Below are 15,579 nucleotides of genomic sequence, written 5' to 3' on the forward strand. Positions count from 1 at the left end.
CCTTGTCTTCTTCACATTCCCTTCCTCCTGCCCTTGTCTCCTCCACATTCCCTTCCTCCTGCCCTTGTCTCCTCCACATTCCCTTCCTCCTGCCCTTGTCTTCTTCACATTCCCTTCCTCCTGCCCTTGTCTCCTCCACATTCCATTCCTCCTGCCCTTGTCTCCTCCACATTCCCTTCCTCCTGCCCTTGTCTCCTCCACATTCCCTTCCTCCCGCCCTTGTCTTCTCCACATTCCCTTCCTCCTGCCCTTGTCTCCTCCACATTCCCTTCCTCCTGCCCTTGTCTCCTCCACATTCTCTTCCTCCTGCCCTTGTCTCCTCCACATTCCCTTCCTCCACCACTTATCTTCTCCGTTTGCCCTCTTGGTCCATTACCTGGTCCTTTGCTGGCTTGTAGTGGGTCAGCATGGTTGCTATCACATAGAGCGTTGTCTCTATCGCCTGACCGTTTTCGGGCAGGAGGCTTTTCAGCCATTGTCCCTCTTTGATGGCTGCACAGGTGGATGAAGGGTTGAAGATGTAGCTCAGCAAACCTCCCGATAGAGTCGCGTAGCCCTGGGCATCGAGCTGGGATTCTGGTGATTTCTCCAGAGAATTAAAGAGGATTGACGGAGTCAGACACTGCGGAGAGAAGACCTTTATAGAAGACCTCATGGTAAAGAAAGCTTCATACAGAAGACCCAGACCCCAAATTCTTCAGAAAGGGGAAACTTCTGACCTTATAGTACGGTATTTATATCATGTGTGGTATTATTAGAACTCGAGATTACAAGGCTGGAGGTCAGAGATAAGATGGAGACAACTGTCCAAAGGCAAGTGCAGAACCATGATGTCCTCCTGTGGTCAGAGCTTGGAGTGCGGCCATTATTCTGGAGGACGTGGGAGGATCTTCCCACCACCCTCTTCTTCCTCTAATGTCCTCATCACCCTGTTCCTGTTCTCAGGTCTTGGCCAACGCACCATCTTCATCCTGACACTTCTCTCAGACTGGATGTCCTGGCTTCTCACTGTCAGTGTCCCATGGCTACAGGTCCCCTAGTACAACCAGCAGCAACACAGCCATGAATGTCACTCATGTTCTCTCCGTCCTCATCACAGTCCAAATACTGACCCCATCCAATCATCAACAGGAAACCTATCTGTAATAACGTCCTCAACACCTGCCCAACACACTGACGCTATCTCTGTCCTCACAGTAATGGCCGCCCGTACCTGCCCAACACACTGACGCTATCTCTGTCCTCACAGTAATGGCTGCCCGTACCTGCCAGACACACTGACGCTATCTCTGTCCTCACAGTAATGGCTGCCCGTACCTGCCCAACACACTGACGCTATCTCTGTCCTCACAGTAATGGCCGCCCGTACCTGCCCAACACACTGACGCTATCTCTGTCCTCACAGTAATGACTGCCCGTACCTGCCAGACACACTGACGCTATCTCTGTCCTCACAGTAATGGCCGCCTCTACCTGTCTAACACACTGACGCTATCTCTATCCTCACAGTAATGGCCGCCTCTACCTGCCCAACACACTGACGCTATCTCTGTCCTCACAGTAATGGCTGCCCGTACCTGCCAGACACACTGACGCTATCTCTGTCCTCACAGTAATGGCCGCCTCTACCTGCCCAACACACTGACGCTATCTCTATCCTCACAGTAATGGCCGCCCGTACCTGCCCAACACACTGACGCTATCTCTGTCCTCACAGTAATGGCCGCCCCTCCATGCCCAACACACTGACGCTATCTCTATCCTCACAGTAATGGCCGCCTCTACCTGTCTAACACACTGACGCTATCTCTATCCTCACAGTAATGGCCGCCTCTACCTGCCCAACACACTGACGCTATCTCTGTCCTCACAGTAATGGCTGCCCGTACCTGCCAGACACACTGACGCTATCTCTGTCCTCACAGTAATGGCCGCCTCTACCTGCCCAACACACTGACGCTATCTCTATCCTCACAGTAATGGCCGCCTCTACCTGCCCAACACACTGACGCTATCTCTATCCTCACAGTAATGGCCGCCCCTCCATGCCCAACACACTGACGCTATCTCTATCCTCACAGTAATGGACGCCCCTCCATGCCCAACACACTGACGCTATCTCTATCCTCACAGTAATGGCCGCCCGTACCTGCCCAACACACTGACGCTATCTCTGTCCTCACAGTAATGGCCGCCTCTACCTGCCCAACACACTGACGCTATCTCTATCCTCACAGTAATGGCCGCCTCTACCTGCCCAACACACTGACGCTATCTCTGTCCTCACAGTAATGGTCGCCCGTACCTGCCCAACACACTGACGCTATCTCTATCCTCACAGTAATGGCCGCCTCTACCTGCCCAACACACTGACGCTATCTCTGTCCTCACAGTAATGGCTGCCCGTACCTGCCAGACACACTGACGCTATCTCTGTCCTCACAGTAATGGCCGCCTCTACCTGCCCAACACACTGACGCTATCTCTATCCTCACAGTAATGGCCGCCCCTCCATGCCCAACACACTGACGCTATCTCTATCCTCACAGTAATGGCCGCCTCTACCTGTCTAACACACTGACGCTATCTCTGTCCTCACAGTAATGGCCGCCTCTACCTGCCCAACACACTGACGCTATCTCTGTCCTCACAGTAATGGCCGCCTCTACCTGCCTGACACACTGACGCTATCTCTGTCCTCACAGTAATGGCCGCCTCTACCTGCCCAACACACTGACGCTATCTCTGTCCTCACAGTAATGGCCGCCCGTACCTACCCAACACACTGACGCTATCTCTGTCCTCACAGTAATGGCCGCCCGTACCTGCCCAACACACTGACGCTATCTCTGTCCTCACAGTAATGGCCGCCCGTACCTGCCCAACACACTGACGCTATTTCTGTCCTCACAGTAATGGCCGCCCGTACCTGCCCAACACACTGACGCTATCTCTGTCCTCACAGTAATGGCCGCCTCTACCTGCCCAACACACTGACGCTATCTCTGTCCTCACAGTAATGGCCTCCCCTCCATGCCCAACACACTGACGCTATCTCTGTCCTCACAGTAATGGCTGCCTCTACCTGCCTGACACACTGACGCTATCTCTGTCCTCACAGTAATGGCCGCCTCTACCTGCCCAACACACTGACACTATCTCTGTCCTAACAGTAATGGCCACCTCTACCTGCCCAACACACTGATGCTATCTCTGTCCTCACAGTAATGGCCGCCTCTACCTGCCTAACACACTGACGCTATCTCTGTCCTCACAGTAATGGCCGCCCGTACCTGCCCAACACGCTGACGCTATCTCTGTCCTCACAGTAATGGCCGCCTCTACCTGTCTAACACACTGACGCTATCTCTATCCTCACAGTAATGGCCGCCTCTACCTGCCCAACACACTGACGCTATCTCTATCCTCACAGTAATGGCCGCCCCTCCATGCCCAACACACTGACGCTATCTCTGTCCTCACAGTAATGGCCGCCTCTACCTGCCTAAAACACTGACGCTATCTCTGTCCTCACATGAATGGCCACCTATACCTGCCTAACACACTGACGCTATCTCAATCCTCACAGTAATGGCCACCTCTACCTGCCCAACACACTGACGCTATCTCTGTCCTAACAGTAATGGCCGCCTCTACCTGCCCAACACACTGACGCTATCTCTGTCCTCACAGTAATGGCCGCCACTACCTGCCTGACACACTGACGCTATCTCTGTCCTCACAGTAATGGCCGCCCGTACCTGCCTAACACACTGACGCTATCTCTATCCTCACAGTAATGGCCGACCGTACCTGCCCAACACACTGATGCTATCTCTGTCCTCACAGTAATGGCCGACCGTACCTGCCTAACACACTGACGCTATCTCTGTCCTCACAGTAATGGCTGCCTCTACCTGCCTGACACACTGACGCTATCTCTGTCCTCACAGTAATGGCCGCCTCTACCTGCCCAACACACTGACACTATCTCTGTCCTAACAGTAATGGCCACCTCTACCTGCCCAACACACTGATGCTATCTCTGTCCTCACAGTAATGGCCGCCTCTACCTGCCTAACACACTGACGCTATCTCTGTCCTCACAGTAATGGCCGCCCGTACCTGCCCAACACGCTGACGCTATCTCTGTCCTCACAGTAATGGCCGCCTCTACCTGTCTAACACACTGACGCTATCTCTATCCTCACAGTAATGGCCGCCTCTACCTGCCCAACACACTGACGCTATCTCTATCCTCACAGTAATGGCCGCCCCTCCATGCCCAACACACTGACGCTATCTCTGTCCTCACAGTAATGGCCGCCTCTACCTGCCTAAAACACTGACGCTATCTCTGTCCTCACATGAATGGCCACCTATACCTGCCTAACACACTGACGCTATCTCAATCCTCACAGTAATGGCCACCTCTACCTGCCCAACACACTGACGCTATCTCTGTCCTAACAGTAATGGCCGCCTCTACCTGCCCAACACACTGACGCTATCTCTGTCCTCACAGTAATGGCCGCCACTACCTGCCTGACACACTGACGCTATCTCTGTCCTCACAGTAATGGCCGCCCGTACCTGCCTAACACACTGACGCTATCTCTATCCTCACAGTAATGGCCGACCGTACCTGCCCAACACACTGATGCTATCTCTGTCCTCACAGTAATGGCCGACCGTACCTGCCTAACACACTGACGCTATCTCTATCCTCACAGTAATGGCCGCCTCTACCTGCCCAACACACTGACACTATCTCTATCCTCACAGTAATGGCCGCCTCTACCTGCCCAACACACTGACGCTATCTCTGTCCTCACAGTAATGGCCGACCGTACCTGCCTAACACACTGACACTATCTCTATCCTCACAGTAATGGCCGCCTCTACCTGCCCAACACACTGACGCTATCTCTGTCCTCACAGTAATGGCCGCCTCTACCTGCCCAACACACTGACGCTATCTCTATCCTCACAGTAATGGCCGCCCCTCCATGCCCAACACACTGACGCTATCTCTGTCCTCACAGTAATGGCCGCCTCTACCTGCCCAACACACTGACGCTATCTCTATCTTCACAGTAATGGCCGCCTCTACCTGCCCAACACACTGACGCTATCTCTGTCCTCACAGTAATGGCCGCCTCTACCTGCCCAACACACTGACGCTATCTCTGTCCTCACAGTAATGGCCGCCTCTACCTGCCCAACACACTGACGCTATCTCTATCTTCACAGTAATGGCCGCCACTACCTGCCTAACACACTGACGCTATCTCTGTCCTCACAGTAATGGCCGCCTCTACCTGCCCAACACACTGACGCTATCTCTGTCCTCACAGTAATGGCCGCCTCTACCTGCCCAACACACTGACGCTATCTCTGTCCTCACAGTAATGGCCGCCTCTACCTGCCCAACACACTGACGCTATCTCTATCCTCACAGTAATGGCCGCCTCTACCTGCCCAACACACTGACGCTATCTCTGTCCTCACAGTAATGGCCGCCCCTCCATGCCCAACACACTGACGCTATCTCTGTCCTCACAGTAATGGCCGCCTCTACCTGCCCAACACACTGACGCTATCTCTGTCCTCACAGTAATGGCCGCCCGTACCTGCCCAACACACTGACGCTATCTCTGTCCTCACAGTAATGGCCGCCTCTACCTGCCCAACACACTGACGCTATCTCTGTCCTCACAGTAATGGCCGCCTCTACCTGCCTGACACACTGACGCTATCTCTGTCCTCACAGTAATGGCCGCCTCTACCTGCCCAACACACTGACGCTATCTCTGTCCTCACAGTAATGGCCGCCCGTACCTACCCAACACACTGACGCTATCTCTGTCCTCACAGTAATGGCCGCCCGTACCTGCCCAACACACTGACGCTATCTCTGTCCTCACAGTAATGGCCGCCTCTACCTGCCCAACACACTGACGCTATCTCTGTCCTCACAGTAATGGCCTCCCCTCCATGCCCAACACACTGACGCTATCTCTGTCCTCACAGTAATGGCTGCCTCTACCTGCCTGACACACTGACGCTATCTCTGTCCTCACAGTAATGGCCGCCTCTACCTGCCCAACACACTGACACTATCTCTGTCCTAACAGTAATGGCCACCTCTACCTGCCCAACACACTGATGCTATCTCTGTCCTCACAGTAATGGCCGCCTCTACCTGCCTAACACACTGACGCTATCTCTGTCCTCACAGTAATGGCCGCCCGTACCTGCCCAACACGCTGACGCTATCTCTGTCCTCACAGTAATGGCCGCCTCTACCTGTCTAACACACTGACGCTATCTCTATCCTCACAGTAATGGCCGCCTCTACCTGCCCAACACACTGACGCTATCTCTATCCTCACAGTAATGGCCGCCCCTCCATGCCCAACACACTGACGCTATCTCTGTCCTCACAGTAATGGCCGCCTCTACCTGCCTAAAACACTGACGCTATCTCTGTCCTCACAGTAATGGCCGCCTCTACCTGCCTAACACACTGACGCTATCTCAATCCTCACAGTAATGGCCACCTCTACCTGCCCAACACACTGACGCTATCTCTGTCCTAACAGTAATGGCCGCCTCTACCTGCCCAACACACTGACGCTATCTCTGTCCTCACAGTAATGGCCACCTCTACCTGCCCAACACACTGACGCTATCTCTGTCCTAACAGTAATGGCCGCCTCTAGCTGCCCAACACACTGACGCTATCTCTGTCCTCACAGTAATGGCCGCCACTACCTGCCTAACACACTGACGCTATCTCTGTCCTCACAGTAATGGCCGCCCGTACCTGCCTAACACACTGACGCTATCTCTGTCCTCACAGTAATGGCCACCTCTACCTGCCCAACACACTGACGCTATCTCTGTCCTAACAGTAATGGCCGCCTCTAGCTGCCCAACACACTGACGCTATCTCTGTCCTCACAGTAATGGCTGCCTGTACCTGCCTGACACACTGACGCTATCTCTGTCCTCACAGTAATGGCCGCCCGTACCTGCCTAACACACTGACGCTATCTCTATCCTCACAGTAATGGCCGACCGTACCTGCCCAACACACTGATGCTATCTCTGTCCTCACAGTAATGGCCGACCGTACCTGCCTAACACACTGACGCTATCTCTATCCTCACAGTAATGGCCGCCTCTACCTGCCCAACACACTGACACTATCTCTATCCTCACAGTAATGGCTGCCCGTACCTGCCCAACACACTGACGCTATCTCTATCCTCACAGTAATGGCCGCCTCTACCTGCCCAACACACTGACACTATCTCTATCCTCACAGTAATGGCCGCCTCTACCTGCCCAACACACTGACGCTATCTCTGTCCTCACAGTAATGGCCGACCGTACCTGCCTAACACACTGACACTATCTCTATCCTCACAGTAATGGCCGCCTCTACCTGCCCAACACACTGACGCTATCTCTGTCCTCACAGTAATGGCTGCCCGTACCTGCCCAACACACTGACGCTATCTCTGTCCTCACAGTAATGGCCGCCTCTACCTGCCCAACACACTGACGCTATCTCTATCCTCACAGTAATGGCCGCCCCTCCATGCCCAACACACTGACGCTATCTCTATCTTCACAGTAATGGCCGCCACTACCTGCCTAACACACTGACGCTATCTCTGTCCTCACAGTAATGGCCGCCTCTACCTGCCCAACACACTGACGCTATCTCTGTCCTCACAGTAATGGCCGCCTCTACCTGCCCAACACACTGACGCTATCTCTATCCTCACAGTAATGGCCACCGCTTGTTCTTGTATTTGTTGGTGACTCCGATCCCTCTCTGGTGTTGTCAGGTAAAGATATCAGTCACCGACCTGCAGTAGGACCCTCACCCTATATCAGTCACTGACCTGCTGTAGGACCCTCACCCTATATCAGTCACTGACCTGCTGTAGGACCCTCACCCTATATCAGTCACGGACCTGCAGTAGGACCCTCACCCTATATCAGTCACTGACCTGCTGTAGGACCCTCACCCAATATCAGTCACGGACCTGCTGTAGGACCCTCACCCTATATCAGTCACCGACCTGCTGTAGGACCCTCACCCTATATCAGTCACCGACCTGCTGTAGGACCCTCACCCAATATCAGTCACCGACCTGCAGTAGGACCCTCACCCAATATCAGTCACCGACCTGCTGTAGGACCCTCACCCTATATCAGTCACCGACCTGCTGTAGGACCATCACCCTATATCAGTGACCGACCTGCTGTAGGACCCTCACCCTATATCAGTCACCGACCTGCTGTAGGACCCTCACCCAATATCAGTCACTGACCTGCTGTAGGACCATCACCCTATATCAGTCACCGACCTGCAGTAGGACCCTCACCCTATATCAGTCACTATCCTGCTGTAGGACCCTCACCCTATATCAGTCACTGACCTGCTGTAGGACCCTCACCCTATATCAGTCACCGACCTGCAGTAGGACCTTCACCCTATATCAGTCACTGACCTGCTGTAGGACCCTCACCCTATATCAGTCACTATCCTGCTGTAGGACCCTCACCCTATATCAGTGACCGACCTGCTGTAGGACCCTCACCCAATATCAGTCACTGACCTGCTGTAGGACCATCACCCTATATCAGTCACCGACCTGCTGTAGGACCCTCACCCTATATCAGTCACCGACCTGCAGTAGGACCCTCACCCTATATCAGTCACTATCCTGCTGTAGGACCCTCACCCTATATCAGTCACTATCCTGTTGTAGGACCCTCACCCTATATCAGTCACCGACCTGCTGTAGGACCCTCACCCTATATCAGTCACTATCCTGCTGTAGGACCATCACCCTATATCAGTGACCGACCTGCTGTAGGACCATCACCCTATATCAGTGACCGACCTGCTGTAGGACCCTCACCCAATATCAGTCACCGACCTGCTGTAGGACCCTCACCCAATATCAGTCACCGACCTGCTGTAGGACCCTCACCCAATATCAGTCACTATCCTGCTGTAGGACCCTCACCCTATATCAGTCATCGACCTGCAGTAGGACCCTCACCCTATATCAGTCACTGACCTGCTGTAGGACCCTCACCCAATATCAGTCACCGACCTGCAGTAGGACCCTCACCCTATATCAGTGACCGACCTGCTGTAGGACCCTCACCCTATATCAGTCATCGACCTGCAGTAGGACCCTCACCCAATATCAGTCACTGACCTGCTGTAGGACCCTCACCCAATATCAGTCACCGACCTGCAGTAGGACCCTCACCCTGTATCAGTCACCGACCTGCTGTAGGACCCTCACCCTATATCAGTCACCGACCTGCAGTAGGACCTTCACCCTATATCAGTCACTATCCTGCTGTAGGACCCTCACCCTATATCAGTCACTGACCTGCTGTAGGACCCTCACCCAATATCAGTCACTGACCTGCTGTAGGACCCTCACCCAATATCAGTCACCGACCTGCTGTAGGACCCTCACCCAATATCAGTGACCGACCTGCTGTAGGACCCTCACCCAAAATCAGTGACCGACCTGCTGTAGGACCCTCACCCTATATCAGTCACCGACCTGCTGTAGGACCCTCACCCAATATCAGTCACCAACCTGCAGTAGGACCCTCACCCTATATCAGTCACTATCCTGCTGTAGGACCCTCACCCTATATAAGTCACTATCCTGCTGTAGGACCCTCACCCTATATCAGTCACCGACCTGCTGTAGGACCCTCACCCAATATCAGTCACCGACCTGCTGTAGGACCCTCACCCAATATCAGTCACCGACCTGCAGTAGGACCCTCACCCAATATCAGTCACCGACCTGCTGTAGGACCCTCACCCTATATCAGTCACTATCCTGTTGTAGGACCCTCACCCTACATCAGTCACTATCCTGCTGTAGGACCCTCACCCAATATCAGTCACCGACCTGCTGTAGGACCCTCACCCTATATCAGTCACTATCCTGCTGTAGGATCCTCACCCTATATCAGTCACCGACCTGCTGTAGGACCCTCAACCTATATCAGTCACCGACCTGCTGTAGGACCCTCACCCTATATCAGTGACCGACCTGCAGTAGGACCCTCACCCTATATCATTGACTGACCTGCAGTAGGACCCTCACCCTATATCAGTCACCGACCTGCAGTAGGACCCTCACCCTATATCAGTCACTATCCTGCTGTAGGACCCTCACCCTATATCAGTCACAGACCTGCTGTAGGACCCTCACCCTATAAATCAGTCACTGACCTGCTGTAGGACCCTCACCCTATATCAGTCACCGACCTGCTGTAGGACCCTCACCCTATATCAGTCACTGACCTGCTGTAGGACCCTCACCCTATATCAGTCACCGACCTGCAGTAGGACCCTCACCCTATATCAGTCACTGATCTGCTGTAGGACCCTCACCCTATATCAGTGACCGACCTGCTGTAGGACCCTCACCCTATATCAGTCACCGACATGCTGTAGGACCCTCACCCTATATCAGTGACCGATCTGCAGTAGGACCCTCACCCTATATCAGTCACCGACCTGCTGTAGGACCCTCACCCTATACCAGTGACCGACCTGATGTAGGACCCTCACCCTATATCAGTGACCGATCTGCAGTAGGACCCTCACCCTATATCAGTCACCGACCTGCTGTAGGACCCTCACCCTATATCAGTGACCGACCTGCTGTAGGACCCTCACCCTATATCAGTCACTGACCTGCTGTAGGACCCTCACCCAATATCAGTCACCGACCTGCAGTAGGACCCTCACCCTATATCAGTCACTGATCTGCTGTAGGACCCTCACCCTATATCAGTCACTATCCTGCTGTAGGACCCTCACCCAATATCAGTCACTGACCTGCTGTAGGACCCTCACCCTATATCAGTGACCGATCTGCAGTAGGACCCTCACCCTATATCAGTCACCGACCTGCTGTAGGACCCTCACCCTATACCAGTGACCGACCTGCTGTAGGACCCTCACCCTATATCAGTCACTATCCTGCTGTAGGACCCTGACCCTATATCAGTCACCGACCTGCAGTAGGACCCTCACCCTATATCAGTCACTATCCTGCTGTAGGACCCTCACCCAATATCAGTCACTATCCTGCTGTAGGACCCTCACCCAATATCAGTCACCGACCTGCTGTAGGACCCTCACCCAATATCAGTCACCGACCTGCAGTAGGACCCTCACCCTATATCAGTGACCGACCTGCAGTAGGACCCTCACCCTATATCAGTGACTGACCTGCAGTAGGACCCTCACCCTATATCAGTGACCGACCTGCAGTAGGACCCTCACCCTATATCAGTCACTATCCTGCTGTAGGACCCTCACCCTATATCAGTCACTGACCTGCTGTAGGACCCTCACCCTATAAATCAGTCACTGACCTGCTGTAGGACCCTCACCCTATATCAGTCACCGACCTGCTGTAGGACCCTCACCCTATATCAGTCACCGACCTGCTGTAGGACCCTCACCCTATATCAGTCACCGACCTGCAGTAGGACCCTCACCCTATATCAGTCACTATCCTGCTGTAGGACCCTCACCCTATATCAGTCACTGACCTGCTGTAGGACCTTCACCCAATATCAGTCACCGACCTGCAGTAGGACCCTCACCCTATATCAGTCATTATCCTGCTGTAGGACCCTCACCCTATATCAGTCACTGACCTGCTGTAGGACCCCCACCCAATATCAGTCACTATCCTGCTGTAGGACCCTCACCCTATATCAGTCACCGACCTGCAGTAGGACCCTCACCCTATATCAGTCATCATCCTGCTGTAGGACCCTCACCCTATATCAGTCACTGACCTGCTGTAGGACCCTCACCCTATATCAGTCATTATCCTGCTGTAGGACCCTCACCCTATATCAGTCACTGACCTGCTGTAGGACCCTCACCCTATATCAGTCACTGACCTGCTGTAGGACCCTCACCCAATATCAGTCACCGACCTGCAGTAGTACCCTCACCCTATATCAGTCACCGACCTGCAGTAGTACCCTCACCCTATATCAGTCACCGACCTGCTGTAGGACCCTCACCCTATATCAGTCACTGTCCTGCTGTAGGACCCTCACCCTATATCAGTGACCGACCTGCTGTAGGACCCTCACCCTATATCAGTCACTGACCTGCTGTAGGACCCTCACCCAATATCAGTCACTATCCTGCTGTAGGACCCTCACCCTATATCAGTGACCGACCTGCTGTAGGACCCTCACCCTATATCAGTCACTGACCTGCTGTAGGACCCTCACCCAATATCAGTCACTATCCTGCTGTAGGACCCTCACCCTATCAGTCACTATCCTGCTGTAGGACCCTCACCCTATATCAGTCACTATCCTGCTGTAGGACCCTCACCCTATCAGTCACTATCCTGCTGTAGGACCCTCACCCAATATCAGTCACTATCCTGCTGTAGGACCCTCACCCTATCAGTCACTATCCTGTTGTAGGACCCTCACCCTATATCAGTCACTGATCTGCTGTAGGACCCTCACCCTATATCAGTGACCGTCCTGCTGTAGGACCCTCACCCTATATCAGTCACTATCCTGCTGTAGGACCCTCACCCTATATCAGTCACCGACCTGCAGTAGTACCCTCACCCTATATCAGTCACTGTCCTGCTGTAGGACTCTCACCCTATATCAGTCACTGTCCTGCAGTAGGACCCTCACCCTATATCAGTCACCGACCTGCTGTATTACCCTCACCCTATATCAGTCACCGACCTGCAGTAGTACCCTCACCCTATATCAGTTACCGACCTGCTGAAGGACCCTCACCCTATATCAGTCACCGACCTGCTGTAGGACCCTCACCCTATATCAGTCACTATCCTGCTGTAGGACCCTCACCCAATATCAGTCACTGACCTGCTGTAGGACCCTCACCCTATATCAGTCACTGACCTGCTGTAGGACCCTCACCCTATATCAGTCGCCGACCTGCAGTAGGACCCTCACCCAATATCAGTCACCGACCTGCTGTAGGACCCTCACCCTATATCAGTCACTATCCTGCTGTCGGACTCCCACCCTATATCAGTCACTGTCCTGCTGTAGGACCCTCACCCTATATCAGTTACTGTCCTGCTGTAGGACCCTCACCCTATATCAGTCACTGTCCTGCTGTAGGACCCTCACCCTATATCAGTCACTATCCTGCTGTAGGACCCTCACCCTATATCAGTCACTATCCTGCTGTCGGACTCCCACCCTATATCAGTCACTGTCCTGCTGTAGGACCCTCACCCTATATCAGTTACTGTCCTGCTGTAGGACCCTCACCCTATATCAGTCACTATCCTGCTGTAGGACCCTCACCCTATATCAGTCACTATCCTGCTGTCGGACTCCCACCCTATATCAGTCACTGTCCTGCTGTAGGACCCTCACCCTATATCAGTCGCCGACCTGCAGTAGGACCCTCACCCTATATCAGTTACTGTCCTGCTGTAGGACCCTCACCCTATATCAGTCACTATCCTGCTGTCGGACTCCCACCCTATATCAGTTACTGTCCTGCTGTAGGACCCTCACCCTATATCAGTTACTGTCCTGCTGTAGGACCCTCACCCTATATCTGGACTCTCTCATGACCCCAGCCTCGTTGCTCGCTGCCCTTTGCTCCCTGCCACTAGTGACTGCTGCTCAGAGGTTTTGCACTCGTCCCTTTCACTATCGGGTTCTTTCGCTCTCACCTTTTCACACGACACATTTCCGCACTGCACACGGTTCTCCAGAAGCTTTATAAGATCGGTGACGGCGCTGACATTGAGAGCAGACTGTCCCGGAGACAACAGGTTGAGGACTCTTTGGAATGGGGTGTCCTGTGTGGTGTCAGCTGGACACAAGAGCACTAGTGCGAGGCACAACCACGGTGCAGACAGCGGCATTGCTGACAGTGCAGGAGATGTGACTGCTGCCTCCGGCTCCTGGTGACAAAGTGACAGCCGAGATCTCCGCCGGCTCCTCTCCATGTTCCTGGCCTGGGCGGTGATTGGATTGTCCTTGTCACCTCCTCCCTCTCACCTGCTCACACACAACCTGAATTTCTACTGCTCTGGGACAGTTAACTCTTTGCTGAGCCAGGACCAGACACCTCAGCTGCCGGGAGCTCCTCATGGTGTGCAACGGGGGGCGCTACTGATACTGTACCCTAATATCATTGGGACCACTGCCCTATACCAGCCAGGGCATTGGTCTCCCCATCATTGTACTGGGAGACTCTCAGCAGAATACAGGTCACCCCATCATTGTACTGGGAGACTCTCAGCAGAATACAGGTCACCCCATCATTGTACTGGGAGACTCTCAGCAGAATACAGGTAACCCCCATCATTGTACTGGGAGACTCTCAGCAGAATACAGGTCACCCCCATCATTGTACTGGGGGTCTCTCAGCAGAATACAGGTAACCCCCATCATTGTACTGGGAGACTCTCAGCAGAATACAGGTCACCCCATCATTGTAATGGGAGACTCTCAGCAGAATACAGGTAACCCCATCATTTTACTGGGAGACTCTCAGCAGAATACAGGTCACCCCATCATTGTACTGGGAGACTCTCAGCAGAATACAGGTCACCCCATCATTGTACTGGGGGTCTCTCAGCAGAATACAGGTAACCCCATCATTGTAATGGGAGACTCTCAGCAGAATACAGGTCACCCCATCATTGTACTGGGGGTCTCTCAGCAGAATACAGGTAACCCCATCATTGTACTGGGAGACTTTCAGCAGAATACAGGTAACCCCATCATTGTACTGGGAGACTCTAAGCAGAATACAGGTAACCCATCATTGTACTGGGAGACTCTCAGCAGAATACAGGTAACCCCATCATTGTACTGGGAGACTTTCAGCAGAATACAGGTCTCCCCATCATTGTACTGGGAGACTCTAAGCAGAATACAGGTAACCCCATCATTGTACTGGGAGACTCTCAGCAGAATACAGGTCACCCCCATCATTGTATTGGGAGACTCTCAGCAGAATACAGGTCACCCCCATCATTGTACTGGGAGACTCTCAGCAGAATACAGGTAACCCCATCATTGTACTGGGAGACTCTCAGCAGAATACAGGTAACCCCATCATTGTACTGGGAAACTCTCAGCAGAATACAGGTCACCCCATCATTGTATTGGGAGACTCTCAGCAGAATACAGGTCACGCCCATCATTGTACTGGGAAACTCTCAGCAGAATACAGGTCACCCCATCATTGTACTGGGAGACTCTCAGCAGAATACAGGTCACCCCATCATTGTACTGGGAGACTCTCAGCAGAATACAGGTCACCCCATCATTGTACTGGGAGACTCTCAGCAGAATACAGGTAACCCCACCATTGTAATGGGAGACTCTCAGCAGAATAAAGGTCGCCCCCTCATTGTACTGGGGGTCTCTCAGCAGAATACAGGTAACCCCATCATTGTACTGGGAGACTCTCAGCAGAATACAGGTCACCCCATCATTGTACTGGGAGACTCT

The 15,579-nt window shown here is 53.2% G+C and overlaps 1 protein-coding gene across 1 annotated transcript in view; it reads right to left on the minus strand.

Moving 5' to 3' along the window:
* The window catches only part of SLC39A4 (solute carrier family 39 member 4), a 38,424-nt gene extending 24,416 nt beyond the window's left edge, over positions 1–14,008 (minus strand). The window contains exons 1-2 of the mRNA XM_075261848.1: positions 13,785–14,008; positions 377–622 (exon numbers count right to left, since the gene is read on the minus strand). Coding sequence (XP_075117949.1) covers positions 377–622; positions 13,785–13,979 — 441 coding nt within the window. The 5' untranslated portion in view covers positions 13,980–14,008. The remainder of the gene's footprint in view (positions 1–376; positions 623–13,784) is intronic.
* Between the last annotated feature and the right edge of the window lie 1,571 nt (positions 14,009–15,579).

Source organism: Leptodactylus fuscus, unplaced genomic scaffold (assembly GCF_031893055.1).
Source record: "Leptodactylus fuscus isolate aLepFus1 unplaced genomic scaffold, aLepFus1.hap2 HAP2_SCAFFOLD_483, whole genome shotgun sequence".
NCBI classification, from domain to species: domain Eukaryota; kingdom Metazoa; phylum Chordata; class Amphibia; order Anura; family Leptodactylidae; genus Leptodactylus; species Leptodactylus fuscus.